The sequence below is a fragment of the Oncorhynchus kisutch genome, linkage group LG24 (genome assembly GCF_002021735.2).
Source record: "Oncorhynchus kisutch isolate 150728-3 linkage group LG24, Okis_V2, whole genome shotgun sequence".
Classification (NCBI taxonomy): Eukaryota; Metazoa; Chordata; class Actinopteri; order Salmoniformes; family Salmonidae; genus Oncorhynchus; species Oncorhynchus kisutch.
Window position 1 is genome coordinate 21935479 of NC_034197.2, and position 27487 is coordinate 21962965.

General features: G+C 44.8%; 1 protein-coding gene across 2 annotated transcripts in view; it reads left to right on the forward strand.

Moving 5' to 3' along the window:
* vps13d (vacuolar protein sorting 13 homolog D) overlaps nucleotides 1-22095 on the forward strand; it is a 62051-nt gene extending 39956 nt beyond the window's left edge. For both annotated transcript variants that reach the window (XM_031803644.1, XM_031803645.1), the window contains 12 exons: nucleotides 191-295; nucleotides 723-872; nucleotides 1015-1167; nucleotides 1533-1629; nucleotides 1921-2069; nucleotides 2315-2449; nucleotides 6671-6838; nucleotides 11995-12127; nucleotides 12346-12541; nucleotides 19571-19702; nucleotides 20390-20630; nucleotides 20846-22095. In XM_031803644.1, the coding sequence (XP_031659504.1) occupies nucleotides 191-295; nucleotides 723-872; nucleotides 1015-1167; nucleotides 1533-1629; nucleotides 1921-2069; nucleotides 2315-2449; nucleotides 6671-6838; nucleotides 11995-12127; nucleotides 12346-12541; nucleotides 19571-19702; nucleotides 20390-20630; nucleotides 20846-20977 (1791 nt within the window). In that variant the 3' untranslated portion in view covers nucleotides 20978-22095. The remainder of the gene's footprint in view (nucleotides 1-190; nucleotides 296-722; nucleotides 873-1014; nucleotides 1168-1532; nucleotides 1630-1920; nucleotides 2070-2314; nucleotides 2450-6670; nucleotides 6839-11994; nucleotides 12128-12345; nucleotides 12542-19570; nucleotides 19703-20389; nucleotides 20631-20845) is intronic.
* Nucleotides 22096-27487: the final 5392 nt, after the last annotated feature.

A 27487-nucleotide genomic window follows, 5' to 3' on the forward strand; every position in this document is an offset into this window, starting at 1 on the left:
TTTTCTTTATTTTTACTATTGTCTACATAGAATAATAGTGAAGACATCAAAACTATGAAGTAACACATATGGAATCACTTAGTAACTAAAAAAGTGCTAAACAAATCAGTTGACTGTATCGTTTCAATACTTTCATGTTGGTTCCATGTCTGCCGGTAACTGGCTTTATGTAATGCTGTTGCTACTGTAGATCAGTGACTTCAACCAGCGGCGAATGAACCGGACGTCCCCGAGCACAGAGGAGGACCAGAACAAAGACAACATTCAGAAGAAGAAGCCAGAACAGGAACTGGAGGTACACTTACTAACCATTAAAAGTGTATGAAAATACATTTCCTCTTCCTACCCATAGCATACCTTTAAGTCCCTCAAGGACTTCGCTGAGTTTTTTGGGATCATTGCCGTACAAAATGCTTGATTTTGCTGTAGCAATAATGACATTTCGCATTGCAATTTGTAATCATTTTGACAAATTTGTCAAATGTACTGATGAGGGAAAAGGTTTGTTGACTTGTTGCTTTGTTGAACCATTTTATGTGGTAATATTGCGATTATTTTATTATTTTATACAGGAATAGTGCAGTGATTGGTGAAATTTGTAAGCCTTTGCATAACAAGTGAGAAATTTTGTTAAATCCTTGAGGGATTGTCACATAAGGCTAACCTACCATGACCACAATTCTGTCTGTCTCTCCGGCCTGTCCGTCTTGTCTGATGGTCAGGTGTTGGTGAACTTGGAGGAAGGCGTGGGTCTCTCCCTGGTTAACAAGCTGCCAGAGGAGCTGGTGTTCACTACATTGTCGGGTATAGACATCCACTTCACTCGCACCGCTGCCAACGAGGTGCTGGAGCTGAGCATCCAGAACATCCAGGTAACCCTTCCTAAACCATTCACCTTCTTAACCCCTTTAGTGCACCTTTTAACTATCAACTGAGGAGTTTGAATTGTAGTTATGTATTGATTGCGTCTTTTGCTCTCTTTCTCCCTCTCTCTTTCTCCCTCTCCTCCACCAGGTGGATAATCAGCTCCTGGGCACCACTCAGCCGGTGATGCTGTGTGTTTCCCCAGGCTCCAGTAGTGAGAGCAGCATCGTGGACACTGGCGCTGCCCTGCAGATCAACTCTGTTAAGGTCCCCAGCAACCTCGTTCTCACCGACCTCTTCAAGGTAAGGCCTGACTGCCAAGTTCACTTCACAGCAACTCAGGCATGGCCTGACTCCATCAGGGTCTTATTCATTAGGCAGGAAATTGACGGAAACAAATTGAAACAGGGAGCGACTACCATGTCTTGTCCAATAAGAAATGCTTGATTTGTATGTTTTTCTAATGTGTGCCCAAATGAATACAACCCATGTGAACAATCACTTACACTTGCTAGCCAATTCAAACTAGTTAGTTTGTTTGCCATACAGTAAGCGTTAGCCAACAGTCTACAAAGGAGGCAAGTTCATGAGTTTTTATAAACTGAATGACTGTTAAGGCTGAGGAGATGTTGTAATACTGAGGTCATGACACAGTGTTTTCTGCGCAGCATCTCATGGTGACAGCGAGGCGCTTCACTGTCATCATCGAGGAGAAACTCCTGCTGAAGCTGCTCAGCTTCTTTGGTTACGGCCACACAGAGGCAGGTGGGTAGACCCCTGGTTCCTGAACGGACATCATGACAGGTTTTTGGACTGTACGAGAGGCATTCTATATATACTCATTTATAAGCGGACCGTGTATAAATTACTCTAGACATCATTGTATTATACATGTATAAGGCCTGTTGACCATGATGATCAACACTGTTATATGATTTATAATCAGACAATTTGTTAGTTAGTACCATTATACAGAACAGGTGGTGTTGTCTGTCTGCTGTGTGTATATCTTGTATTTGGGATGGTCAGTGTTCATTGTCTGTCTTGTGGTTCCAGAACTGGAGAGGTTGGATGAGAGTCTATATGAGAAGGCCAGTGATGACCAGGGAGCTCCCAAGCGCTACTACTTTGAGAATCTGAAGATCAGCCTCCCTCAGGTCAAGCTGAGTGTGTTCACCTCTCACAAGCTCCCGCCTGACCTCAAGGTAAAGGTTACTAAATTCAGTACAAAGAAATGATACAGAGCTGTACCAGGATATTCTTACAGGGAAGCATAGCGTGCTTTCTGCATTCATATGTCTGCCTTTGCCTGTTGGTTTTCTCTTTGACTTAATTGGTCGGCATTATAAGACAAACAAATGTACATGATTCTCCACTTACCTAGAATGTTGTTGATCCACCCAGACAATTTTCTTGTGCTTGTTCTAAAAGTGCTCTGTGCTCTCTGCAGGCCCTCAAGGGAACCCTGGGTATCCCGCTGATACGGTTCGAGGATGCAGTGATCAACATGTACCCCTTCACCCGGGTCCACCCTTACGAGACGCAGGAGATCATCATCAACGACATCCTCAAGCACTTCAGAGAGGTGAGCAGAAAATGAACAGACAGACTTTCACTGGAAGTGACATGTAATGGCATATTCCAAAATGATGCATATGGCTGTAGCATTCATTTATATTAATAAGCAGCTAAAGGTGGCAATCTGTTGTAACTTTCAATTTTGGTGATGCGTATTAACCCGGCAGACCTCAACCAGTTACTCCGACATCAAGCAGATGTTCTACATAGAACAAGACAAAATGATTATGTAAATGGTGCATGACCTACTCATTTACTCACTTTGAAACCAAAGGCCAACGAGCAGTTTGCTAACAAATTAAATTACCTAATGGGAACACTACTACAGATCCAACTGAAATGAATGAATGAATAATACATTTCAGACATTTTATTCCAATTTGTACTACTCAGGTGTGACCTACAATCACTTTCTAAAACCTTAACACCTCCCACGCCTTTCCTTGGATGCCTGTCACTCATTAGATGCCCATAACACTGTCAGAGCAACAAATAATATGAATAAATGTACAGCGCATTCGGAAAGTATTCCCTTTTCCGCATTTTGTCAAGTTTTACAGCCTTGTTCTAAAATGTATTAAATACAGGTTTTTCCTCATCAATGTACACACAATACCCCATAATGACAAAGCAAAAACAGGTTTTAGCTATTTTATTACATTTTAGCTAATTTATTACAAAAAATAACAGATGCCTCATTTACAAAAGTATTCAGAACCTTTGCTATGAGACTTAAAATTGAGCTCAGGTGCATCCTTTATCCATTGATCGTCCTTGATGTTTCTACAACTTGATTGGTAACTGTGGTAAATTCAATTGATTGGACATGATTTGGAAAGGCACACACCTGTCTAGATAAGTTCCTACAGTTGACAGTGCATGTCAGAGCAAAAACCAAGCCATGAGGTTGAAGGAATTGTCCATAAAGCTCCAAGACCGGATTGTGTCAAGGCACAGATCTGGGGAAAGGTACCAAAAAATGTCTGTAGCATTGAAAGCCCTCAAGAACACAGTGGCCTCCATCATTCTTAAATGCAAGTAGTTTGGAACCACCCAGACTCTTCCTAGAGCTAGAAGCCCGGCCAAACTAAGCAATCGGGGGAGAAGGGCCTTGGTCAGGAAGGTAACTAAGAATCAGATGGTCTCTGACAGAGCTCCAGAGTTGCTCTGTGGAGATGGGAGAACCTTCCAGATATACAACAATTTCTGCAGCACCACTAATCAGGCCTTTATGGTAGAGTGGCCAGACAGAAGCCACTCCTCATTAAAAGGCACGTGACATCCCACTTGGAGTTTTCCAAAAGTTCGCCAAAAGGCACCTGATTAAACCAAGATTGAACTCTTTGGCCTGAATGCCAAGCGTCACGTCTGGAGGAAACCTGGCACCGTCCTTGGGGTAAAGAACAATGTGTCAGTTTCACACTGTGGGGGATGTTTTACAGCGGCAGGGACTGAGACTAGTCAGGGTTGAGGGAAAGATGAATGTAGCAAAGTACAGAGAGATCCTTGATGAAAACTTGTTCCAGAGCATTCAGTACCTCAGACTGGGGCAAAGGTTCACCTTCCAACAGGACATTGACCCTAAGCACACAGCCAAGACAACACAGGAGTCGCTTCGGGACAAGTCTCTGAATGTCCTTGAGTGACCCAGCCAGAGCCCGGACTTGAACCTGATCAAACATCTCTGGAGAGACCTGAAAATAGCTGTGCAGCAACGCTCCCCATCCAACCTGACAGAGCTTGAGATGATCTACAGAGAAGAATGGGAGAAACTCCCCAAATACAGGTGTGCCAAGCTTGTAGCGTCATACCCAAGAAGACTCGAGGCTGTAATCGCTGCCAAAGGTGCTTCAACAAAGTACTGAGTAAAGGGTCTGAATATTTAAGTAAAGTAATATTTCTGTTTTTATTTTTTATACATTTGCACACATCTAAAAACCTGTCATTATGGGGAATTGTGTATAGATTGATTGGGGGGGGGGGACAGTATAATACATTTTACAATAAGGCTGTAATGTAACATGATGTGGAAAAGGCAAGGGGTCTGGATACTTTCCGAATGCATCCGGGGCTGGATTTGCATACCACCTAAATTTTACATCACATTCTGCCACTCATTAGATATGATTCACTCTGCTGTCACCAACAAACGGTTCTTTCATGAAAAATGATAATGTGGCCATTATTTCACTGCTTTTAAAGGACAAAGACCCTTCTTAAATGTTCTAGTTATCACCACCTTTTTCTGCTCAATGCAGATATTAAACTTTACGCCAAAGTGTTGGCATCTCGCCTAGCACCCTTTATGACCTCTAGTTCATAACAACCAAACAGGTTTTTATACAAGTACGCCTCGTGGCTGATCATATTCATTGCCTCCTATATCATCGAAGCATCAGATAGTGAGTCTCATAATGCAGTTCTCTCACTTGATGCAGAAAAGTATTTTGATCGCCTAGAATGTTATTTTCATTAAGTGTTACACCATTATTTTATGTCAATGATTCAAACCCTTATGCCAACCAATCTGCAATGGCTCTAACTGGGAACATCTGCTCGCGTCCGTGCGTCTGTTCTCTCCAGGGATTTCTTTGTTGTTATTTGTCTAATATGTTGAACCCATAGCCCAGACAGCACGCCAATCAGTCTGCCATGATCCTATCATAATCTATGGCTCCAAACATCACTGATATGCTGATTACATTATTATTCTTCCAGAAAGTTCCTCAGTCTCTTCCCCACCTTTTTAGATATCTTCAGGTTTTTTTTTAGCTAAATTGCATGATACAAGTTCAATTGAAGGTCTGCATTATTACCACTAAACTATAGACCAGGGTCATCTATTCCTTTAAATATCCCAGTGGTCCACAATTTGATATATCTGGGTGGTCAAATGTATCCCTCGTTGCAAAAGATTGTATTGAATAATTTGAAGTCTTTAAAGATGTAGAAACAGATGTATGTCGACGGACTACATCTCCCTATTCATTTCAGTTGTTCAAATCAACATCCTTCCTCAAAAGAATAGTTTCAGGTCAATGCTCCCTATAGCACCACCTCCATATTACAGAGACAAAAAACCTCAGGTGGACTAAGCCTCCCAGTCTTCCAATGGTAGACTTGGTCCTTGCTCTGCGTTCTCTTGCTACTTGGTTAAATCCAGAAGCTTGCTCTTCATGGCGTCCCATAGAATAAAATGTTTTCACCCGCACAGATTACAAGACCTAATTTATTCCAATGTTCTTCTGAAACAATCTAAATTAAGATTTGGCCCTATCATTTCACACACCATTTCTGTTTGTTTTCCATAATCTTGGTCTCCGGGTGGGAGGCCCTATCTACTTTCCCCTGTGGCATGACAACGGAGTGCACACACTTTCAGACATTCTTGGGATGAGGGTCTCTGCGCATTCCAAGACATCCAACAAAAGCACAACTTGCCTGGCACCTTGTTATTTTTCTACTTACAATCACGTTTGGTGATACCTTGGGAAACAAAGATCAACCTTTATACCTTTCACAAGGTATTGCTTAGAAAAAGAGGTCTCGTCTCTGAAATGTATTCCCTTCTAGTAAAGGCCTCGTCCAAGCCTCTTTTAAATTGACAGATTGTGGAATAAAGATCTACAATCATTCAACAATGTTCTCAATTGGCAAACAATATGTCACAGTATAGTTTTATCTTCCAGAAATTCACAGAACTTATTTTACTCCCTGGAAATGATATCAAATCAAAGCCAAACCATCACGTACTTGTACTCTTTGCTCTAATGACACTCTGGGCACCTTCTTCCATATGATGTGGGAATGCTAAAGGGTAAAATACTTCTGGAATATGATCTGCCTTGTGCCCTCTGTTGTAATATCAAAAACAATCCCATGTTTACCATCTGTTCTACTACTTAATGACTCAAATGTAGCTCAAATGTAGAGCTCTCTGTTAAACAGAGACTGCTTTCGTGAGACAACATTAAAAAAGAATTATCCCCCCAAAACAATCCTGGCAGGACTGTGGAGGAGGAGGCTCTTTGCAAGTATTATCCACACTGATTGTTTTAGATCAAACTTTTTCTAGCATCTGGCAAAGGGGTCAATGCTTCACTTCAAACTTCCAATCAAGCCTTGGCCACAGTGAAGTAACCAATCAGGTGCTGCTGCATCTCACAGCCAATCAGGTTTTGTTGCTGTTGCACTTCACAGCCAATCCCATTGATGTGTTCCTCTTCAGGAGCTGATTAGCCAGGCGGCTCAGATACTCGGCTCGGTGGACTTCCTGGGGAACCCCATGGGACTGCTCAATGATGTCACCGAGGGCGTCTCTGAGCTTATCAAGTACGGAAATGTGGGCGGGCTCATCCGCAACGTCACACACGGAGTGTCCAACTCCGCCGCCAAGGTATCGTTGTTGGGGTTTACCTTCCTGTTTACTTGTGCTCTGTGTTGATGTTGATTGTGTTTAACTTTGCATTATGAAATTGCAGTAGATGTCCCAGTTTCAAGACTACTAAGCTGAAATGAGGCAATGTGGAAAAGAGGCGAGGCGAAGGTCTCCTCCTTGATGTGACACACACACACAGGTTGTTCTGTGCTCTGAGGCTTTTCTATCACTTTCCATGAAAATTGGCCTCTGCTTACTTTGATGGATCAGTGCGTGTATGAGTTCTGTCACTAAATGTTATGTGGCTTCCAGGAAAGGAGATGGAACAGCACAGAAAGAGAGCATTACAGTTGTATGACTACCTGACCCTAGGGCTGACCAGCTCTTAGCAAACATCTAAAATATTGTTATATTTAATGGATACTCTTAGTGAATACATAGAGGATATGACACTTTTACAGCAGGTCTGTATATGTTCTATTTTCTTGATCAGTAACCTTCCAAGGACCAGTGTAATGCCCCAACCCTTTGGCCATTCTGTCCCTGAACAGTAATCAGTTCCTCTTCATTACAATGAGATGTGTCCTGGGGGGCACTGTTCCACGCTAAAGGACCCATTCTGGTTTTGGACCGTTGTTAGTCCAGAACCCAGCCATTTAGCCCCAAGTCCTCCTCGCTCCCCTATCCTCAGCCAGCTCTCAGCAGGCCTCTGGAAGATACAGGCAGCCCCACACACTCCCCCTGCCAAACTGTGTCAGCCAGCTTAATGTCAGTCAGCTCACTCTCTTTCTGTCTCCCCCCTCTCTCTTTCTGTGCTCTAGCGCTCTCTCATTCCCTCCCTCCCCCTCTCTCTGTCTCTCTTTGTCCCCTCTCCCTGCACGGCAATTTACTCGTATTTGTGCTGCGGCATTGATGTCATGAATATCAGACAGCCAGTAGGCCCAGTCACACAGCCCTTGTCCTAGCTCTTGACCAGCCCATGGCCCCAGGCCCACACACACCACTCACGTCCTGCCCCAGATTTCAGCTCTGCTTTGCATCTGTAACTTGCTGTTGCTTATTGCAAATGGAATCCCTGTGTCTGCCTACGCTCTGGAACACACACATTGAGGTTGTGAGATCCTGGCACACCAACTTTTCCTATTGAGGCTAATCATAATCCTAGTTTAAGGCAGCTCTGCTCCTGTTGATTGGTTGAAATCTTTGTATCTGCGATTCTAAACACTCTGTCAAGGCAGTGTCCTGTAACGTTTGCTCTCCTGAAAATGAAGGATGACTTCTTCTCCACTGACTTGACATACTCCTCCCTCGCTGAAGAAAAACAAAATGTCATCATTAGTTTACTTTCATGTTTTTCTTTCTTCCAATCAACTTGTGAACTATTCCTTTTTTTGCTGAACAATAATAAAATAGAAGGAGCCCCTATGCACACGGGCATGCCCACATACACACACACACACACACACACACACACACACACACACACACACACACACACACACAGGGGTGTCCAACTTCAAATAAAAATGGCTTGCCAAGATGTGTGCCTTATAAAAATTCAATGCCACAGAAAAAAGTTAATCTCCCAATGGTATTTAAGTGTCTTGATGAAATGAATGAGCTTTTTATTAACTCATTTAAATCAGCTCAAGAAGTATGGTGTCAAAAAGAAGCAAAACACTAGTTTTGTCACTTAACCATGTTAAACCCAGTCATCTAATTGTTCATCATTTCTCACATGAAACGTCCTCTCACTGTCACTTGGATTTATTTTCAGCAAACTTAACCTGTGTAAATATTTGTATGAACATAACAAGATTCAACAACTGAGACAGAAACTGAACAAGTTCCACAGACATGTGACTCACAGAAATGGAATAATTTGTACCTGAACAAAGGGGGGGGTCAAAATCAAAAGTAACAGTCAGTAACTGGTGTGGCCACCAGCTGCATTAAGTACTGCAGTACATCTCCTCCTCGTGGACTGCACCAGATTTGACAGTTCTTGCTGTGAGATGTTACCCCACTCTTCCACCAAGGCACCTGCAAGTTCCTGGACATTTCTGGGGGGAATGGCCCGAGCCCTCATGCTCTGATCCAACAGGTCCCAGATGGGATTGAGATCCGGGCTCTTCGCTGGCCATAGCAGTAACACTGACATTCCTGTCTCGCAGGAAATCACGCACAGAACGAGCAGTATGGCTGGTGGCATTGTCGTGCTGGGGGGTCATGTCGGGATGAGCCTGCAAGAAGGGTACCACATGAGGGAGGAGGATGTCTTCCCTGTAACGCACAGCATTGAGATTGCCTGCAATGACAACAATCTCAGTCCGATGATGCTGTGACACACCACCCCAGACCATGACGGACACTCCACCTCCAAAACGATCCCGCTCCAGAGTACAGGCCTCAGTGTAACGCTCATTCCTTCAACGATAAATGCGAGTCCGACCATCACCCCTGGTGAGACAAAACAGAGACTTGTCAGTGAAGAGCCATTCCTGTCTGGTCCAGTGAAGGTGGGTTTGTGCCCAAAGGCGACGTTGTTTCCGGTGATGTCTGGTGATGACCTGCCTTACAACAGGCCTACAAGCCCCCCTCAGTCCAGCCTCTCTCAGCCTATTGCGGACAGTCTGAGCATTGATGTAGGGATTGTGCATTCCTGGTGTAACTCGAGCAGTTGTTGTTGCCATCCTGTACCTGTCCCGCAGGTGTGATTCGAATGTACCCGATCCAGTGCAGGTGTTGTTACACGACGATCAGCTGTCCGACCTGTCTCCCTGTAGCGCTGTCTTGGGTGTCTCACAGTACGGACACTGCAATTTATTGCCTTGACCACATCTGTAGTCCTCATTCCTCCTTTCAGCATGCCTCAGGCACATTCACGCAGATGAGCAGGGACCCTGGGCATCTTTCTTTTGGTGTTTTTCAGTCAGTAGAAAGGCCTCTTTGGTGTCCTAAGTTTTCATAACTGGGACCTTAATTGCCTACCTTCTGTAAGCTGTCTTAACGACCTTTCCACTGGTGAATGTTCATTAATTGTTTATGGTTCATTGAACAAGCATGGGAAACAGTATTTAAACCCTTTACAATGAAGATCTGAAGTTATTTGGATTTTTACTAATTATCTTTGAAGACAGGGTCCTGAAAAAGGGATGTTTCTTTTTGTTGAGTTTAGCTGAGTTTAGTTTATGTAGGCCTCTACAGCCGTGAACCTTTGGCCTAACTGCTTCTGCATTTCCACTTGATGGTTGTTATGCTTTCTTTATGGATGTTATTTTTCTCCTTTTTATGGGTTGGTCTGCTCAACTCATTCCCTGGCCCGGGTAGCAGACCTTCTACTAAAAACTCTTGCTGCATAGACCTATTTGACACCTTCCATATACATAGCTAGCCTACATTGAGGACATTATTGCAGGTTTAATTGAGAGACTTCGAAAGTATTGATAGGAAATGGAACTAAATATTGGCGTGCACGTGCTTATGTTTGTGCACGTGTTATGTTGCAGCTGGTCACCTACACACCACATGTAAAACCACACTGAATAGTTTCCTTGTTCCTTGCTGGGTTTAGTTTCATCTGATGCACCTTCACCCCTTTAATGACTGACACTCCATGTAATCTCAGAGATCCCTTCCTTGATCACCCAACGTTAACACACCAGACGGGCCTCAGTTACACATTGTGTGTGTCCTTCAGCATAGAAGGGGAGGAGGGGGTGTAAACTTGAAAGCATCTTTATCTCCCCCTCACTCCTCACCCCCTTGGGGATACAGGTCTGGTACGTACATTGGTTTAGTTTCACAAAGAGGGGGAATAAACATTTTTTTAAATCGAGAAGGAGAGAGTTCATGCTGGCCTTCCAATGAACTCTCCGGGGACTTTGCTTGGCAAGGTCATCCCAAGTTCAGTGTTGGCGCTGGCTGCAGAGCGGCAGAGGGCCCGGGTGTGTTTACACAGAACCCAGCCTCCTCTGGGGAGCTTCCCCCGTAACACAAACCCACTTCCAGCAGGCACCTGCTGGGTGGAAGGGAGGAGAGGGGATAGGAGGAGGGGGAGAGAGGTCAGCGCTGGGGAAAGATGGGGGTGTGAAGGCACTCCACTCCAGCAGACAAATTACTTGCTGATTATATTGGCCAGATGGATAAGGCAGGCGCTGTGTAAAATCTGTTTTCTGCTCTATCAGTCCCCCCTGTCTCTCTAGTTCAGTTGTGGGGGATGAGAACCAGCCAACCAGCATTGGGCTACTGTAGAACTTTTTCACTCAGTGAGGTTGTGAGCTCTGGATATGTGACACGCATTTGTCTTTTAATATGGTCACTCAACAGCAGCTCATCTCAGGAATCACTGGTAAACGGTAAAAGGAATGAAATTGGGCTTAGAATTGCCAGGGACCTCACAATATGATATTATCATGATACTTAGGTGCCGATATGTATTGTGATTCTATATTAACTGCGATTCAATACTGCAATTTTATTGTGATTTAGATTTTTTTCAAATATATTGCTCTCTATCTGTGGCAGAAGGACAAGAGAATAAATGAAAAAGTTTTGCCTCAAGAAGATGGAGAACATGCTATAGAAAGAGATACCAGAGTTTTGACACACGAACAGCCAACTACCGCTAGCTAACGTTAACTAACAACAAAAAATGCTCAATACTTGGAGTCATTATCTATATAATATTGTGATACTATATCGATTTCTTCCCCCATCACTAGAAAGAAATTGACAACATTTACAGTATGAGTTAGGTGGTTTTGTTGGATGGCTTCGACTTGTGTTAGTATCCTTTATAAGTTTGAAAGAGAGAAAGACATCATGCTTGTGTGAATTGAAAGGTATTTGACTGGGAAAAATAACAGCCCATCCATCATTCCACTGCAAGGCCTAGTGTGAGGGCTGCACTGGTCTAATGTCCCCTACATAGCGTGTGGGAGCACTATGTGGTCGAACTGAATCTTTTTAATACCTTTTAAAATAATTTATGTATATAGAAGGGTGGCCAAAACTGAGCCTTGAGGTAAACCTTTTCTAAGAAGTGATAAATAGACGTGATTCTGCATTATTCAAGACTATTTCCAAATACTGTGTATAAAGCATGCTTGAAATGAAGGGATTTGCTGATATGGTGTGAAAAAGACTGACCAAAGAGACTCTCTCTGTCTTAGTTTGCAGGGACTTTGTCGGACGGGTTGGGCAAGACCATGGACAATCGACATCAGAACGAAAGAGAGTACATCCGTTACCATGGCGCCACCAGCGGAGAGCATCTGGTGGCTGGGATTCATGGATTGGCTCATGGTATGTACTATTACAGTAATACTGTAGTGCTACTAATAATACTGTAGTAATACCATTGACTGTAGTCTCTTTCACTTTCAATATGGCACTTGCATTTTATTACTCAAACATTAGATAGATCCGCTGGGTTCTATCAGGCCTTTTTAATCTGTAATACATCAGAATCCATTTAGCTGTTCGTGAGGAGTCACACCTGGTTCTTATCTGGTGTCTCACAGGTATCATCGGAGGGTTGACCAGCGTCATCACTTCCACAGTGGAGGGGGTGAAGACTGAGGGAGGAGTCAGCGGCTTCTTCTCTGGCCTGGGGAAAGGTCTGGTTGGTACGGTGACCAAGCCAGTGGCCGGTGCACTGGACTTTGCCTCTGAGACAGCACAGACGGTCCGAGACATGGCCAGCCTCAGTAACCACAGGTAAGTGCCTAAACCCGGAGAGACATGTCATAACACCAATTTTACCATGAGAATTACTCCTAAATGGCAACTTTCAAAGAAAAACCATTAGATCCCTGCCACTCTCAATGGGAACCAATCGCTTAAAAAATGCTTGCTATTTCCTAAGAGGATGATGTCATCCTCCTGAGGAGGAGGAGCTGGCCAGTCAGGGGTCTACTCGCATTCATATTTTTAATGACCGGTATGCGCCCACACCATTCTGTTGTTGGGGTATGCCCACACCATTCTGTTGTTGGGGTATGCCCACACCATTCCAACACAGAAAAGCTGCTTTTTCTTAGCATACTTATAGGTCCAATGCAGAGAGAGGCAGAGAGAGGCAGGGAGAGACTCCAGATATAACAGACTGACCCTAGCCCTGACACATAAACTACATACATTTATCAAGCAATAATTTTGTTAGGACAGTGTGGGTGTGGTCTGAGAGTGGGGAGAGGAAAACTAGCTGTTATTGGTAGAGAGATTTGGAACTCTCTTTCTTATTGGTCTATTAACTTCCGAGTGGCGCAGTGGTCTAAGGCACTGCATCTCAGTGCAAGAAACGTCACTACAGTCCCTGGTTCGAATCCAGGCTGTATCACATCCGGCCGTGATTAGGAGTCCCATAGGGCAGCACACTATTGGCCCAGCATCGTCCAGGTATGGCTGGTGTAGGCCGTCATTGTAAATAAGAATTTGTTCTTGCCTAGTTAAATGAGGGTTAAATAAAACGTTTATTTCTTTACTAATGGAAATCTCCATCCCACCTAACGGGCAAATATCCAGTGGTCTTTTCAAACAGCTCTTACACTAAAAGGGCATTATCATTTTCACAATTTCACAGTATTGTTCCAACCTCATAGTGTGGAAATATATAAAAAACACAATACATTCTAGTTTGACTGCACTGGGCCTTTAATAAAATGTAAAATGCCTAACTATTTCACTCAATGTAATTAATTATAGGTCATATTTCATAGAAATCTGAAAACACTGGACAGCTACTTTAATATGGTGCAGGTTCTCATGTATTTCTTCAGAATGTTGTGTGACACTCACATACTCCTATTTGTGCACGCCAACTAAACCCACCAGATGTGCTTGTAAATGCCACCTGCCATTTTTAATGGGGTCGCCTGGCTTGTTGCTGGGTCAAGCCTCTCCCTCAATTAGAGTCTATAGCAGCGCAGCATGGCAGGTAACGGTCCTCACAGCCACTCTCTTTAACTCACACAGACACAAGATGTGACACCTACTGACTGGGCTCAGCACTGTTTTTTGGAGCCTGTCTCTGTCCTCTCCAGCTCTCACTGGTTTTAAAGCCACAGGCAGGTTGTATTACACAGGCTGTCTGGGAGTTCAAGCCATTTATACAGTGTGTGTATACGTTAGGCAGACCAAGCGCACAATGGCATTTGGAAATGTTGTCTGTTTGGGAGAATTGTGTGTGTGTGTGTGATTTTTATTTTTTAACTAGGCAAGTCAGTTAAGAACAAGTTCTTATTTACAATGAAGGCCTCCTGCGGGGACTGGGATAAAAAATGAAATACAAATGTAGGACAAAACACACATCGCAACGAGACAACACTAAATAAAGAGAGACCTAAGACAATATCAATAGCATGGCAGCAACACATGAAAACACAGCAGGGTGACAACACCATGATAGCAACACCACATGGTAGCAGCAAAAAACATGATAGAAACATTATTGGGCACAGACACCAGCACAAAGGTCAATAAGGTAGAGACAACAATACATAATGTTAAGCAGCCACAACTGTCAGTAAGTGTGTCCATGATTGAGCATTTGAATGAAGAGATTGAGATAAAACTGTCCAGTTTGAGTGTTTGTTGCAGCTCGTTCCAGTCGCTAGCTGCAGCGAACTGAAAAGAGGAGCGACCCAGTGATGTGTGTGCTTTCGGGACCTTTAACAGAATGTGACTGGCAGAATGGGTGTTGTATGTGGAGGATGATGGCTGCATTAGGTATCTCAGATAGTGAGGCTTAAGAGGGTTTTATAAATAAGCATCAACCAGTGTGTCTTGCGACGTGTATACAGAGAAGACCCATTTACAGAGGTGTAGAGTATAGAGTGCAGGTATAGAGTGCAGTGATGTGTCCTATAAGGAGCATTGGTGGCAAATCTGATGACCGAAAGGTAAAGAACATCTAGCCGCTCGAGAGCACCCTTACCTGTCGATCTGTAAATTATGTTGTCGTAATCTAGCATGGGTAGAATGGTCATCTGAATCAGGGTTAGTTTGGCAGCTGGGGTGAAAGAGGAGTGATTACGATAGAGGAAACCAAGTCTAGATTTAACCTTAGTCTGCAGCTTTGATATGTGCTGAGAGAAGGACAGTGTACCGTCTAGCCAAGCTCCCAAGTACTTGTATGAGGTGACTACCTCAAGCTCTCTCGGAGGTAGTAATCACACCAGTGGGGATAGGGGCATTCTTCTTACCAAACCACATGGCCTTTGTTTTGGAGGTGTTCAGAACAAGGTAAGGGCAGAATAAGCTTGTTGGACACTAAGAAAGCTTTTTTGTAGAGCATTTAACACAAAATCCGGTGAGGTGCCAGCTGAGTATAAAACTGTATCTACATATAAATGGATGAGAGAGCTTTCTACTGCTTGAGCTATGTTGATGTAAATTGAGAAGAGCGTGGGGCCTAGGATCGAGCCTTGGGGTACTCCCTTGGTGACAGGCAGTGGCTGAGACAGCACATGTTCTGACTTTATACACTGCATTCCTTGAGAGAGGTAGTTAGCAAACCAGGCCAAAGACCCCTCAGACACTAATACTCTTTAGCCGACCCACAAGAATGGAATGGTCTAGCGTATCAAAAGCTTTGGCCAAGTCAATAAAAATAGCAGCACAATATTGCATAGAATCAAGGGCAATGGTGACATAATTTAGGACCTTTTAAGGTTGCGGTGACACATCAATAACGTGAGCGGAAACCAGATTGCATAACCGAGGAGAATATTATGGACATCAAGAAAGCGCGTGTTTGCATTTAAGGGGTTGATTTAGAGGTGTGTGCGTGTACAGGGAACAATAAGGGACCTGCAGATGAACTGTTTCTGCTGTATGAGGGAGGGGAGTGGAGGAGAAGGGAGAGGAGGGGGGAGGGGCATCCGAAGCGTGCCTGCCACAGTGTGTCTACAAGTTCAGCCAGAGTTCAACCCAGAGAATGCCGGAATCATGGTTCACAGCAGACACTGACCACGCTATCACACCCACTTAATAACACACTCACACAGGTAGACTAAACACACACACTAATGCTTTCACTCGCATACACACTTACACTCTCACATACCAACACACTCACATACTAACACACATGCTCCCCAACACTGTCATGCCTATTAATCAAGCAGTGATATTGATGTGATACCATCGCATACAGAAGAAAAGCTGTAAAATGATTTAAGGGAACAATGGTGGGGTTATATACAGTTCCTCCCTACTGTGGATTGAGTTGCTCATCACATGACCTTCTTCACTGTGCATATGAAGCCCTTTCTCTTTACCCTCTGTATGACTGGCTCAGATCACATCTCCAGAAAAGCACACACTAGGAAATAAACAAGTCAATGAGAAGCAGACGTTGTGTGATGGTTCGCACTCCCCTTGCTCTCCTGCCCTGCTCGTGAACTCTCCCTCCTGTCTTTCACACAACCCTCCCGCCACACACACACACAATCTCACCCACCCGTCTCTCTCACTCTCACACACACACACTCTCCTTCCCTCGGTCCTGGCAACCCTCTAGAGCCAGCTCAATTACAATTCCCAAACAAAGCGGGAGGGACGCACTCCTCACATCCCCTCAGCACACTGTCAACTCAGTCCTAGGCATTCTTTCACTACAGTGCACTACACTGAGGAGAAACCGAACATTAGACCCATGTTTTCAAAACCTGCTTATGGGAAAGATATACAGCACATTACAGTGCGTAATTGACCTAGGTAGCAGTGTTGTTGATATATTTGTCATGGATTGTCATCAGATTTAGACGCGTATTCAATCTGTTGGTTTAAATGCATGAACCAAGGAGAAATCTACACTATGCACAAAGCAAGTCCACCCACTCTTTCTGGCCCAACATAGAAAATGAGCATGACAACAGCAGCGACTTCACAGTGAAACCACAGGGCTGGAAAGTGAGAGGAGAGGAATGTTTTTATTTTGTCAACCCTGCGTAAGAAATGCCAGACAGACATGCTAATGATGTGTCTCGCCACAAGCCATCTACACACTGGTACGGAATGTGTTTTAGCATAACCGCCATTCCACATCTCTAGGAGGATGGGGGTTATTCCACCCGCATTCCAAGATATTCACTTCTGTACAGTTGAGACATTTCATATAATCTATCTTCCAACAAGGTATACCTCTCTGCAGTGCATGCCATGAACACTTGAGCCAAATGCTGTTAGGTGTTCACTCACAGCTGTCGGGTCACATTTTATAAGCTCCATTTCAAATGGAGGAACTACCAACTGAGCTTGTCCAATAGGGAAGGTCCTAAGTGACCTCCTCATATATCAATTTGGATTTGCAAATTCAGCCTTCCAGATGGCATAGTGGAGTTACTAGCATATTGCTTATGCAGTAACTACCCATCCAATCTGCTCTGATCTGCATGAAGTGCCTAGGGCCAGGGGCAATGTAGGAGATTGGGCGGTGCTGTCTCCTGGAGGAGAACGGCCGGAGCAGGGCGGTGCTGTCTCCTGGAGGAGAACGGCCGGAGCAGGGCGGTGCTGTCTCCTGGAGGAGAACGGCCGGAGCAGGGCGGTGCTGTCTCCTGGAGGAGAACGGCCGGAGCAGGGCGGTGCTGTCTCCTGGAGGAGAACGGCCGGAGCAGGGCGGTGCTGTCTCCTGGAGGAGAACGGCCGGAGCAGGGCGGTGCTGTCTCCTGGAGGAGAACGGCCGGAGCAGGGCGGTGCTGTCTCCTGGAGGAGAACGGCCGGAGCAGGGCGGTGCTGTCTCCTGGAGGAGAACGGCCAGAGCAGGGCGGTGCTGTCTCCTGGAGGAGAACGGCCAGAGCAGGGCGGTGCTGTCTCCTGGAGGAGAACGGCCAGAGCAGGGCGGTGCTGTCTCCTGGAGGAGAACGGCCAGAGCAGGGCGGTGCTGTCTCCTGGAGGAGAACGGCCAGAGCAGGGCGGTGCTGTCTCCTGGAGGAGAACGGCCAGAGCAGGGCGGTGCTGTCTCCTGGAGGAGAACGGCCAGAGCAGGGCGGTGCTGTCTCCTGGAGGAGAACGGCCAGAGCAGGGCGGTGCTGTCTCCTGGAGGAGAACGGCCAGAGCAGGGCGGTGCTGTCTCCTGGAGGAGAACGGCCAGAGCAGGGCGGTGCTGTCTCCTGGAGGAGAACGGCCAGAGCAGGGCGGTGCTGTCTCCTGGAGGAGAACGGCCGGAGCAGGGCGGTGCTGTCTCCTGGAGGAGAACGGCCGGAGCAGGGCGGTGCTGTCTCCTGGAGGAGAACGGCCGGAGCAGGGCGGTGCTGTCTCCTGGAGGAGAACGGCCGGAGCAGGGCGGTGCTGTCTCCTGGAGGAGAACGGCCGGAGCAGGGCGGTGCTGTCTCCTGGAGGAGAACGGCCGGAGCAGGGCGGTGCTGTCTCCTGGAGGAGAACGGCCGGAGCAGGGCGGTGCTGTCTCCTGGAGGAGAACGGCCGGAGCAGGGCGGTGCTGTCTCCTGGAGGAGAACGGCCGGAGCAGGGCGGTGCTGTCTCCTGGAGGAGAACGGCCGGAGCCGTTCTCCAGAACTGCCCACAAGGCTGGAACGCTTCTCGCATGTCACAGCTACGCTGCCATTCTAGTGGACCTGGCTTGTCCTACGCTATTCACACTGATGTGGAGCTGTGCCCCCCCCCCCCCCCATTTCTCACCTGTGTCTGACAACGGCCAGCGCCTCTCTTCATCTCTGTGTCCACACACCCACCTACTTACTTACTTACCTAGCCGGCCAGCCAGCCCGAGGAGCCCCCAACATATACAGCCCCCTGGCTCCCGGCGCACAGACTTCCCACAAGCTCCCAATCCACCACAGCAGGGGCTCCAGCTGCAGACAGCCTGGAACCTGTCTCTCCCCAAGAAAAGCAAACCCCCGCAGCCCAGCCGGGTAGAGCAGAGCAGCACAGTGCCGCCTTTGTGAATCCACCAGAGCCCATCGGGCCCTAATCAAAAGACCGCAGCCCCGGCAGATTCAAGCCAGATGTCGGAATTCCAGCCGGGGCCGGGCTGACTGGCAGCCGGAATGAGAGGGGAGGTGGAGAGGTTGTCTGAAGGGGAAGTGAAACCTTAACTCAGACCTGGCATAGGCAGACTGGCACCAGGGCACTGTGTGACCTCTTCACCTCTCAACAGCCTCACAGGTCCTTTCCAATCTGTATCAGTCTCAACCAGGGTTCTATAAACCACCTTACACACTGTGTTGACCTGCCATGTTGACACCGTTTTGGCTCATATGTAAAGCTGCTGGCATATTGATGCTGTGTATTTCATAAAGCTGCTGGCTAAGCTGTTTATATTGATGCTGTGTATTTCATGAAGCTGCTGGCTAAGCTGTTTATATTGATGCTGTGTATTTCATGAAGCTGCTGGCTAAGCTGTTTATATTGATGCTGTGTATTTCATGAAGCTGCTGGCTAAGTTGTTTATATTGATGCTGTGTATTTCATAAAGCTGCTGGCTAAGCTGTTTATATTGATGCTGTGTATTTCATGAAGCTGCTGGCTAAGCTGTTTATATTGATGCTGTGTATTTCATGAAGCTGCTGGCTAAGCTGTTTATATTGATGCTGTGTATTTCATAAAGCTGCTGGCTAAGCTGTTTATATTGATGCTGTGTATTTCATAAAGCTGCTGGTTAAGCTGTTTATATTGATGCTGTGTATTTCATAAAGCTGCTGGCTAAGCTGTTTATATTGATGCTGTGTATTTGGCAAGCGATACTGACTGCTGACGCTGCTCTTTGTTTTCCATCCTGTGTTGCAGGTTGAGTGTGCTGCGGGTGAGGAAGCCACGATGCTGTAAGGGACCCCAGGGCCTGTTGCCCCGCTTCTCCTCCACCCAGGCTGACGGACAGGAGCAGCTCTTCCACCTCACTGACAGCATCCACTCTGAGTTGTGAGTCACACTCCTCTTCTAAGCTTCCAGAGTTAAGCCACTGTCTGGCCAGTCACCCTTGTTTTGGTTGGACAACAGTGTAAGAACAGTGGCCACAGTGTGTGCAGACTTGCTCCAGCCCTGCTCTAACACTCCTGATTCAACTCGTCTTTCATTTACACCATGATGAGTTGGTGATGATCTGGAACAAAAGCCTGCTGAATATGTTGACTTATTTAAAAGGTTTGGAGAAACTCACATCTCTGATTGATCCGATTTAATATCGCATTAAGTTTATTAATAAAGATGTAGTATCTCCAGAGTAAGAAAGACGGGTAACTAGCCTTTATCCAGTCTTTCTGCTGGCCCTGAGAGCGTTTCTCTTCTCACAGGCTAATAAATCCAGAGAGGCAGCAGAACCCTGTCTCTAGCCATTGACCTCTGACCCTAGAGATGTTAACCAGACAATTACTCAGCTCAGCCTCTGGGCTGCCTAGGTCACACCATGTTTGTTAACGTTAGCATGTGTTGTGCAAAGCTCACGTGTGAGTTTTAGGAAATTACATGCATAGTGGTTACTTGAAAATAAGTGCCTCCAGCTTTTATTTTCAGCAGGGAGTCAACTCCGATCTTTCCAGCTCACACATTTTTGCCAAACAAGTCATGATTTCTAAATGTTTTTCTCTCTCTCTCTCCCGCCTCACTTAGTTTCATTGCTGTGGAGCCCATAGACACCTACTGCGTGCTCATATCTTCCAAAGTGGTCTACTTCCTCAAGCCTGGTGAATTTGTGGACCGCGAGGCCATTTTCCTGGAGGTCAAGTATGATGACCTGTACCACTGCCTGGTCTCAAAGGACCATGGGAAGGTGTATGTGCAGCTCACCAAGAAGGCAGAGAGCACCAGCAGTGGCGTAGCCATGCCAGGCCCTTCCCACCAGAAACCTATGGTAACACTTCCACAACCGTATAAGAACTATTCTGTAGTGTTAATGAATTAACTTCTTAGTAATTGCATTATTATTATTTATTCAAAATGTTGCACATTTTAAAATTGAAAAACGTTATTTTTTTACTTGTCAAGTAGAAACATTTTTATATTGGTAATGGTTTTCATAGGTTCCACAATGTTAAATTATGTTCATTTTCCCTCATGTCCTAATAGGTTCATGTGAAGAGTGAGAATCTTGCTGTAAAAATCTCTCAAGAAATCAACTATGCCAAGAGCCTTTACTACGAGCAGCAGCTCATGCTGCCGCCCAATGAGACTGAAGACTGCATACTATTGGACTCATAACTGACCCCTGGAAAGGGTGGCACATACACATGTTCTTCCTGTTTCTTCCCACTGAAAGTAGTCGTCTTTAATATGTTGCGATAGTGTCAGAAGATATGATCCACAATCACTAGATAATTTCTCCTATGTCTCTTTAAGGACGGAATGCCCTATCCTGGTCCTGGATGACAACAGCCTGCTAATATTCCACCACCCTGATATGAAGAAAACTAGGCCAGTGTAAAGTGAACAGGCTTGTTGGACTGACCATCTGTATGGGTATAAGGGCTTAGGGTCTGGCTGCAGATTTGCGTGAAGTGAAGCCCATTTCGGGTCAGGATCGGCCCCCACTGCACTTAGTTTAGTAGAGCAACATAGTTTAGACTTAGAAGGTCCAACATCCCAAGATGCACACGGTTTAAACAATGAAAGAAAATATGCCAACAGCTGTTTTATCGACTTCTGTATATTTAGAACACAATACGATGACACAGATGTTTTATTTTATAAAAATGTTTATAAGATAGGACCGGTATATGTCAGATGTACACACATGCGAGTAGTGTTATATTATGTTTGTGTATAGACACCTATGTACATATATAGCTACATACCAATATAACACTAGATATGTACATAACCAAGTTGGACAATATAATAATTATTTGGGTTGATATGAAGTGAAATGCTGTACAAAACTGCCTTTAAAATGTCTTTATTTTGTGTATAAAAGTATTTTGGGGTTGAATTCATTGCACTGACACTTAGTTTGGACACACTGGCTACTCTTGCCCTCTACCTGGGCCACACCCACCACACAGGGAAGGCAGTCGGGGGAGCTGCCACTCAAGTCTCTAGCCTTTTACAATCATGGCCCTCTGTCTGGTTTCGGTCACCGTTTTATTTACTGACTTTTTTTACCAGTGTCCTTTTTAACCGATTTCTTCTGAGAGCTCTAGGTTTTGGAATGTGTTCCTTGAACATTGAGTTTCTATCTACTGTGATCAGACCAGGGGCCTTAGTTACACCCAACGCTTGTGAAAGGTGGAGGACATGAGCTTTAACCTGTGCAGGAGGAGGAAAGAGAGTGAATTGATGACATTGCTTATAATAAAGCACCACAACTGCAGTACTCAATACTATGGACCCTCTGTGCCTGTTACTGAACCAAATGTCGTGATTTCCATATCATCCGGTGCATCCTTACTGTTTATTCACCCAAATGAAAGGCACAATCTGTAACTCTCTCTGCACATGAATTAAGGACCCACTGCTAGCACCTCATTTAAAGGCACATCTTTATACAGTGCCTTCAGTAATTATTGTGACAGTGAATCATTTTTTTCTTCTTTTGGCTCTATACTCCAAAAAGTTTGGATTTGAAATCAACCAATGACTATGAGGTTAAAGTGCAGACTGTCTGCTTTAATTTGACGGTGTTTTCATCCATATCGGGTGAAGCGTTTATAATAGAGAGCACTTTTTGTACATACAGTAGTCCCCCAATTTTAGGGGAGCAAAAAGATTGGGACAAATTGACTTGTGTAAAGTAGTAAAAAAGGGCAGTACTTGGTCTCATATTCCTAGCATGCAATGAGCTTGTGATTCATCTGTCGGATACGTTTTTTCTTTGTTTTGATTGGGTTTCAGATTATTTTGTGCCCAATAGAAATTGTAAATAAGAAAAGAATGTATCTAAACACTTCTACATTAATGTTGTTGCTACCATGATTACAGATAATCCTGAATCAATCATGAATTATGATGAGTGAGAAAGTTACAGAAGCACAAATATCAAATATAGAGCCAAAGGAGGAAAAATGCTTCACTGTCCCAATAATTCTGGAGGGCGGTGTAGGTGGTCCAGGAATCCTCATGACATGGCACAAAAGTGTGTGGGGGGGGCTTTCCTCTTGTTCTGTATTGCTCATTTAGTGCTCACTATTTTGTTTTCACCCTTAAGTCTGTGTACTGTATTTATACTTGGAATATTGTTTAACAGGAAAAGCTAGACTGCGTCTTTCAAGAAACAATTTGGCCTTTTAACATCACCTCCCCCAGTTTTGCAGTGGTATGTTTGGGGGGGTTTCAGCCCACCAACTTCTCTCAGAAAGGACCCCTTCATTATTCAATCTCAATACAATCCTAATGCAAAAGAGAATTGTACCTTATTTCAAATTATAACTATTAGTTGTAACCTGTCTCCATGAAGCTGTTACTGAAGCTGAGTCTCCTGAAGTCCTTGGTCTATGCTGCACCATCCCTCTTCTTGATTGACAGGTCAGTGGAGGCTTGGGGTCTCCCCTTTGCTATGGGGCTAGTCCATTGCTCGTTTGTCTCCCTGACTCCCTCCCAGAGGACATGCTCTGCCTGGTGATGGAGCAGTCGCCGTGCCAACAAGGTGAAGGGTTCTGAAGCTTTCTACAATGGTTTTATTGTACATTGTTTATATTGTTGTCACAGAACAAGGTGTATGGATGGCCCCAGCGGAATTCAAACCCATGACCCTAACGTTGCAAGCGCCATGCTTGACCAACTGAGCCACACATGACCACCAAGCACAATGTGAGCTCTTAAATAGGTTTAATCATCTAGCTAGCCCCTGGTCTAAGAATTCTCACACTATATTCAGTCCCACATGGATGAAATTCCCTTTTTAAGGGGTTTTAGAATAAGTGGCTTTGCAAGACATCGGACCGCAAACCCCCATTGAGCCCCCAAGAAGCTACAGTGATCTTAACAGTGAGAGATGAGCAATCTAAAGATCCTGGCTCATTTCCCTGCCTCCTTCACTGGAGTCGCTGAAGTCTTTTAAAGCTCTCAGAAGAAGCTCAATCAAATCCATGGCCAGGGTTTTTGTGTTTGATTGGAAGCTGGCTCTGAAGTCAATGATCAATCTGAAGTGTCTGTCTGATTCAACAATTCATGTGATTATCAAAAATATGTACAAAGCTTGGACAATTACACAGATTAGTTTTCATTACAGTTTCATATCAGGTGACTGTTGTAAGAGACCCTACATTACGGAGCGAGACAGGCCCTGAGGTTCTGCGTAGTTGTAGTTCAGTGTCTCCCTCACCCACAAAGACTGTAAGGCGAAGTCTTTGCATACCGAGGTCATTGGTAGTCATGGAGCGGTTACACACTTAATTTGCATCAAAAGAGAAATTAGGTTGTGGCAAGGAAAAGCTCCCTTCACAGAGGAGAGCATAGTCAATGTATCTAAAGCCAAACTAAGAGCATTACTACACTGAACAAAAATATAAATGCAACATGTTAAGTGTTGGTCTCATGTTTCATGAGCTGAAATAAAATATCCCAGAAATGTTCCATACCCACAAAAAGCTTTTTCTCTCATTTTGTGCACAAATGAGTTTATATCCCTGTTAGTGAGCATTTCTCCATTGCCAATAATATGTGGCATATCAAGAAGCTGATTAAACAGCATGATCATTGCACCTTGCGCTGTGAACAATAAAAGGCCACTCTAAAATGTGCAGTTTTGTCACACAACACAATGCCACAGATGTCTTGTGTTTTGAGGGAGAGTGCAATTGACATGCTAACTGCAGGAATGTCCAGAACTGTTGCCAGATAATTCAATGTTAATTTCTCGACCAGAATGTCATTTTAGAGAATATGGCTGTATGTCAAACTGACCTCACAACAGCAGACCATGCATAACCACGCCAGCCCAGGACCTCCACATCCATCTTCTTAACCTGCGGGATCATCTGAGACCAGCCACCTGGACAGCTGATGAAACTGGGTTAGCACAACCGAAGAATTTCTGCACAAACTGTCAGAAACCGTCTCAGGGAATCTCATCTGTGTGCTCGTCGTCCACACCAGGGTCTTGACCTGGCTGCAGTTCGACGTTGTGACCAACTTCAGTTGTTAAATGCTCACCTTCGATGGCCGCTGGAGAAGTGTGCTCTTCACGGATGAACCCTGGTTTCAACTGTACCAGGCTGATGGCCGACAGTGTGTATGGGACAACATTCCACAGGCCACAATCAACAGACTGATCAACTCTATGCGAAGAAGATGTGTCGCGCTCTGCATAAGGCAAATGGTAGTCACACCAGATAACTGACTTGCTTTCTGATCCACACTACCTTTCTTTAAAGGTATCTGTGACCAACAGATGCATATCTCTTCCCAGTCATGGTGTAAGCTGTTTTAGTCCGTCTCTCGCAGCATCCCACTTCTCCTCTACTTTCACAAGTCAGACAAGAGTTTTGTGAATGTGAAAGGCTGGTAATTGATGGACCACTCGTCCACCTGAGCCTCCACTCAATTACCGGTCTTTCACATTCTTGTCTGACTTGTGAAACTAGAGCAAAAGGTGGATGCTGCGAGGGACGGACCAAAACATCTTACACCATGGCCCATGTGGTAGACAGACAATGTACCCATACAAAATACACTGAACAAAAATAACGCAACATGCAACCATTTCTAAGATTGATTTCCTTATATGAACTGTAACAGTACAGTCAATTGAAGTCAATTCATAAGGCCTTAAATCGATGGATTCCACATGACTGGGAATAGAGATACCTTGGTCACAGATACCTTAAAGAAAAGATAGGGGCGTGGATCAGAAAACCAGTCCGTATCTGACCACCATTTGCCTTATGCAGCGGCAGAGCTGCCTGCCTGTCCAGGCGTCAGGGTGAAGAGTTCAGCACCGGGGGAGTCATCTGTTTGTCCAACCACCGCCTCAAATCTGTCTGCTGTTTGGCTAACCTTGCTCTGACCTCGACCCCTGAGATTTGAGCTGTCTTCTCCAACACACACTCACAGAGACTGTTTAGGGTCTAGATTCAATCCGATCAAGCATTAACCGGCGATAGCAGACACCTGCATAGCGGATGTTTTGGTGGTGTCAGAGGTGCTTTGGAGCTGTCAAATCGGTAAGCAACTACTCTTGCAATTGTTTAAAAAAATATATAAAAAAATAAAATAAAAATTATTTAACCAGGTAGGCTAGTTGAGAACACCTTTATTTAACCAGGTAGGCTAGTTGAGAACACCTTTATTTAACCAGGTAGGCTAGTTGAGAACACCTTTATTTAACCAGGTAGGCTAGTTGAGAACACCTTTATTTAACCAGGTAGGCCAGTTGAGAACACCTTTATTTAACCAGGTAGGCCAGTTGAGAACACCTTTATTTAACCAGGTAGGCCAGTTGAGAACAAGTTCTCATTTACAACTGCGACCTGGCCAAGATAAAGCAAAGCAGTGCGACACAAACAACACAGAGTTACACATGGGATAAACAAATGCACAGGCAATAACATACAGTGGGGCAAAAAAGTATTCAGTCAGCCACCAAAAATCCAGAAAATCACATTGTAGGATTTTTAATGAATCTATTTGCAAATTGTGGTGGGAAATGGCAATGACAGATGTCAAATGTTTTCTGTAAGTCTTCACAAGGTTTTCACACACTGTTGCTGGTATTTTGGCCCATTCCTCCATGCAGATCTCCTCTAGAGCAGTAATGTTTTGGGGCTGTTGCTGGGCAACACGGACTTTCAACTCCCTCCAAAGACTTTCTATGGGGATGAGATCTGGAGACTGGCCAGGCCACTCCAGGACCTTAAAATGCTTCTTATAAAGCCACTCCTTCGTTGCCTGGGCGGAGTGTTTGGGATCATTGTCATGCTGAAAGACCCAGCCACGTTTCATCTTCTATGCCCTTGCTGATGGTAGGCTTTGTTACTTTGGTCCCAGCTCTCTGCAGGCCATTCACTAGGTCCCCCGTGTGGTTCTGGGATTTTTGCTCACCGTTCTTGTGATCATTTTGACCCCACGGGGTGAGATCTTGTGTGGAGCCCCAGATCGAGGGACATTATCAGTGGTCTTGTATGTCTTCCATTTCCTAATAATTGCTCCCACAGTTGATTTCTTCAAACCAATCTGCTTACCTATTGCAGATTCACTCTTCCCAGCCTGGTGCAGGTCTACAATTTTGTTTCTGGTGTCCTTTGACAGCTCTTTGGTCTTGGCCATAGTGGAGTTTGGAGTGTGACTGTTTGAGGTTGTGGACAGGTGTCTTTTATACTGATAACAAGTTCAAACAGGTGCCATTAATAATGGTAATGAGTGGAGGACAGAGGAGCCTCTTAAAGAAGAAGTTGCAGGTCTGTGAGAGCCAGAAATCTTGCTTGTTTGTAGGTGACCAAATACTTATTTTCCATAATTTGCAAATAAATTCATTAAGAATCCTACAATGTGATTTTCTGGATTTTTTTCTCTCATTTTGTCTGTCATTGTTGAAGTGTACCTATGATGAAAATTACAGGCCTCTCATCTTTTGAAGTGGGAGAACTTGCACAATTGGTGGCTGACTAAATAAATGTTGCCCCACTGTAAGGGAAGGTCTATAAACAGTGTGTGCAAATGAGGTAAGATTTAGGGAGGTAAGGCAATAAATAGGCCATAGTGGTGAAATAATTACAATTTAGCAATTAAACACTGGAGTGATAGATGTGCAGAAGAAGAATGTGCAGTAGAGATACT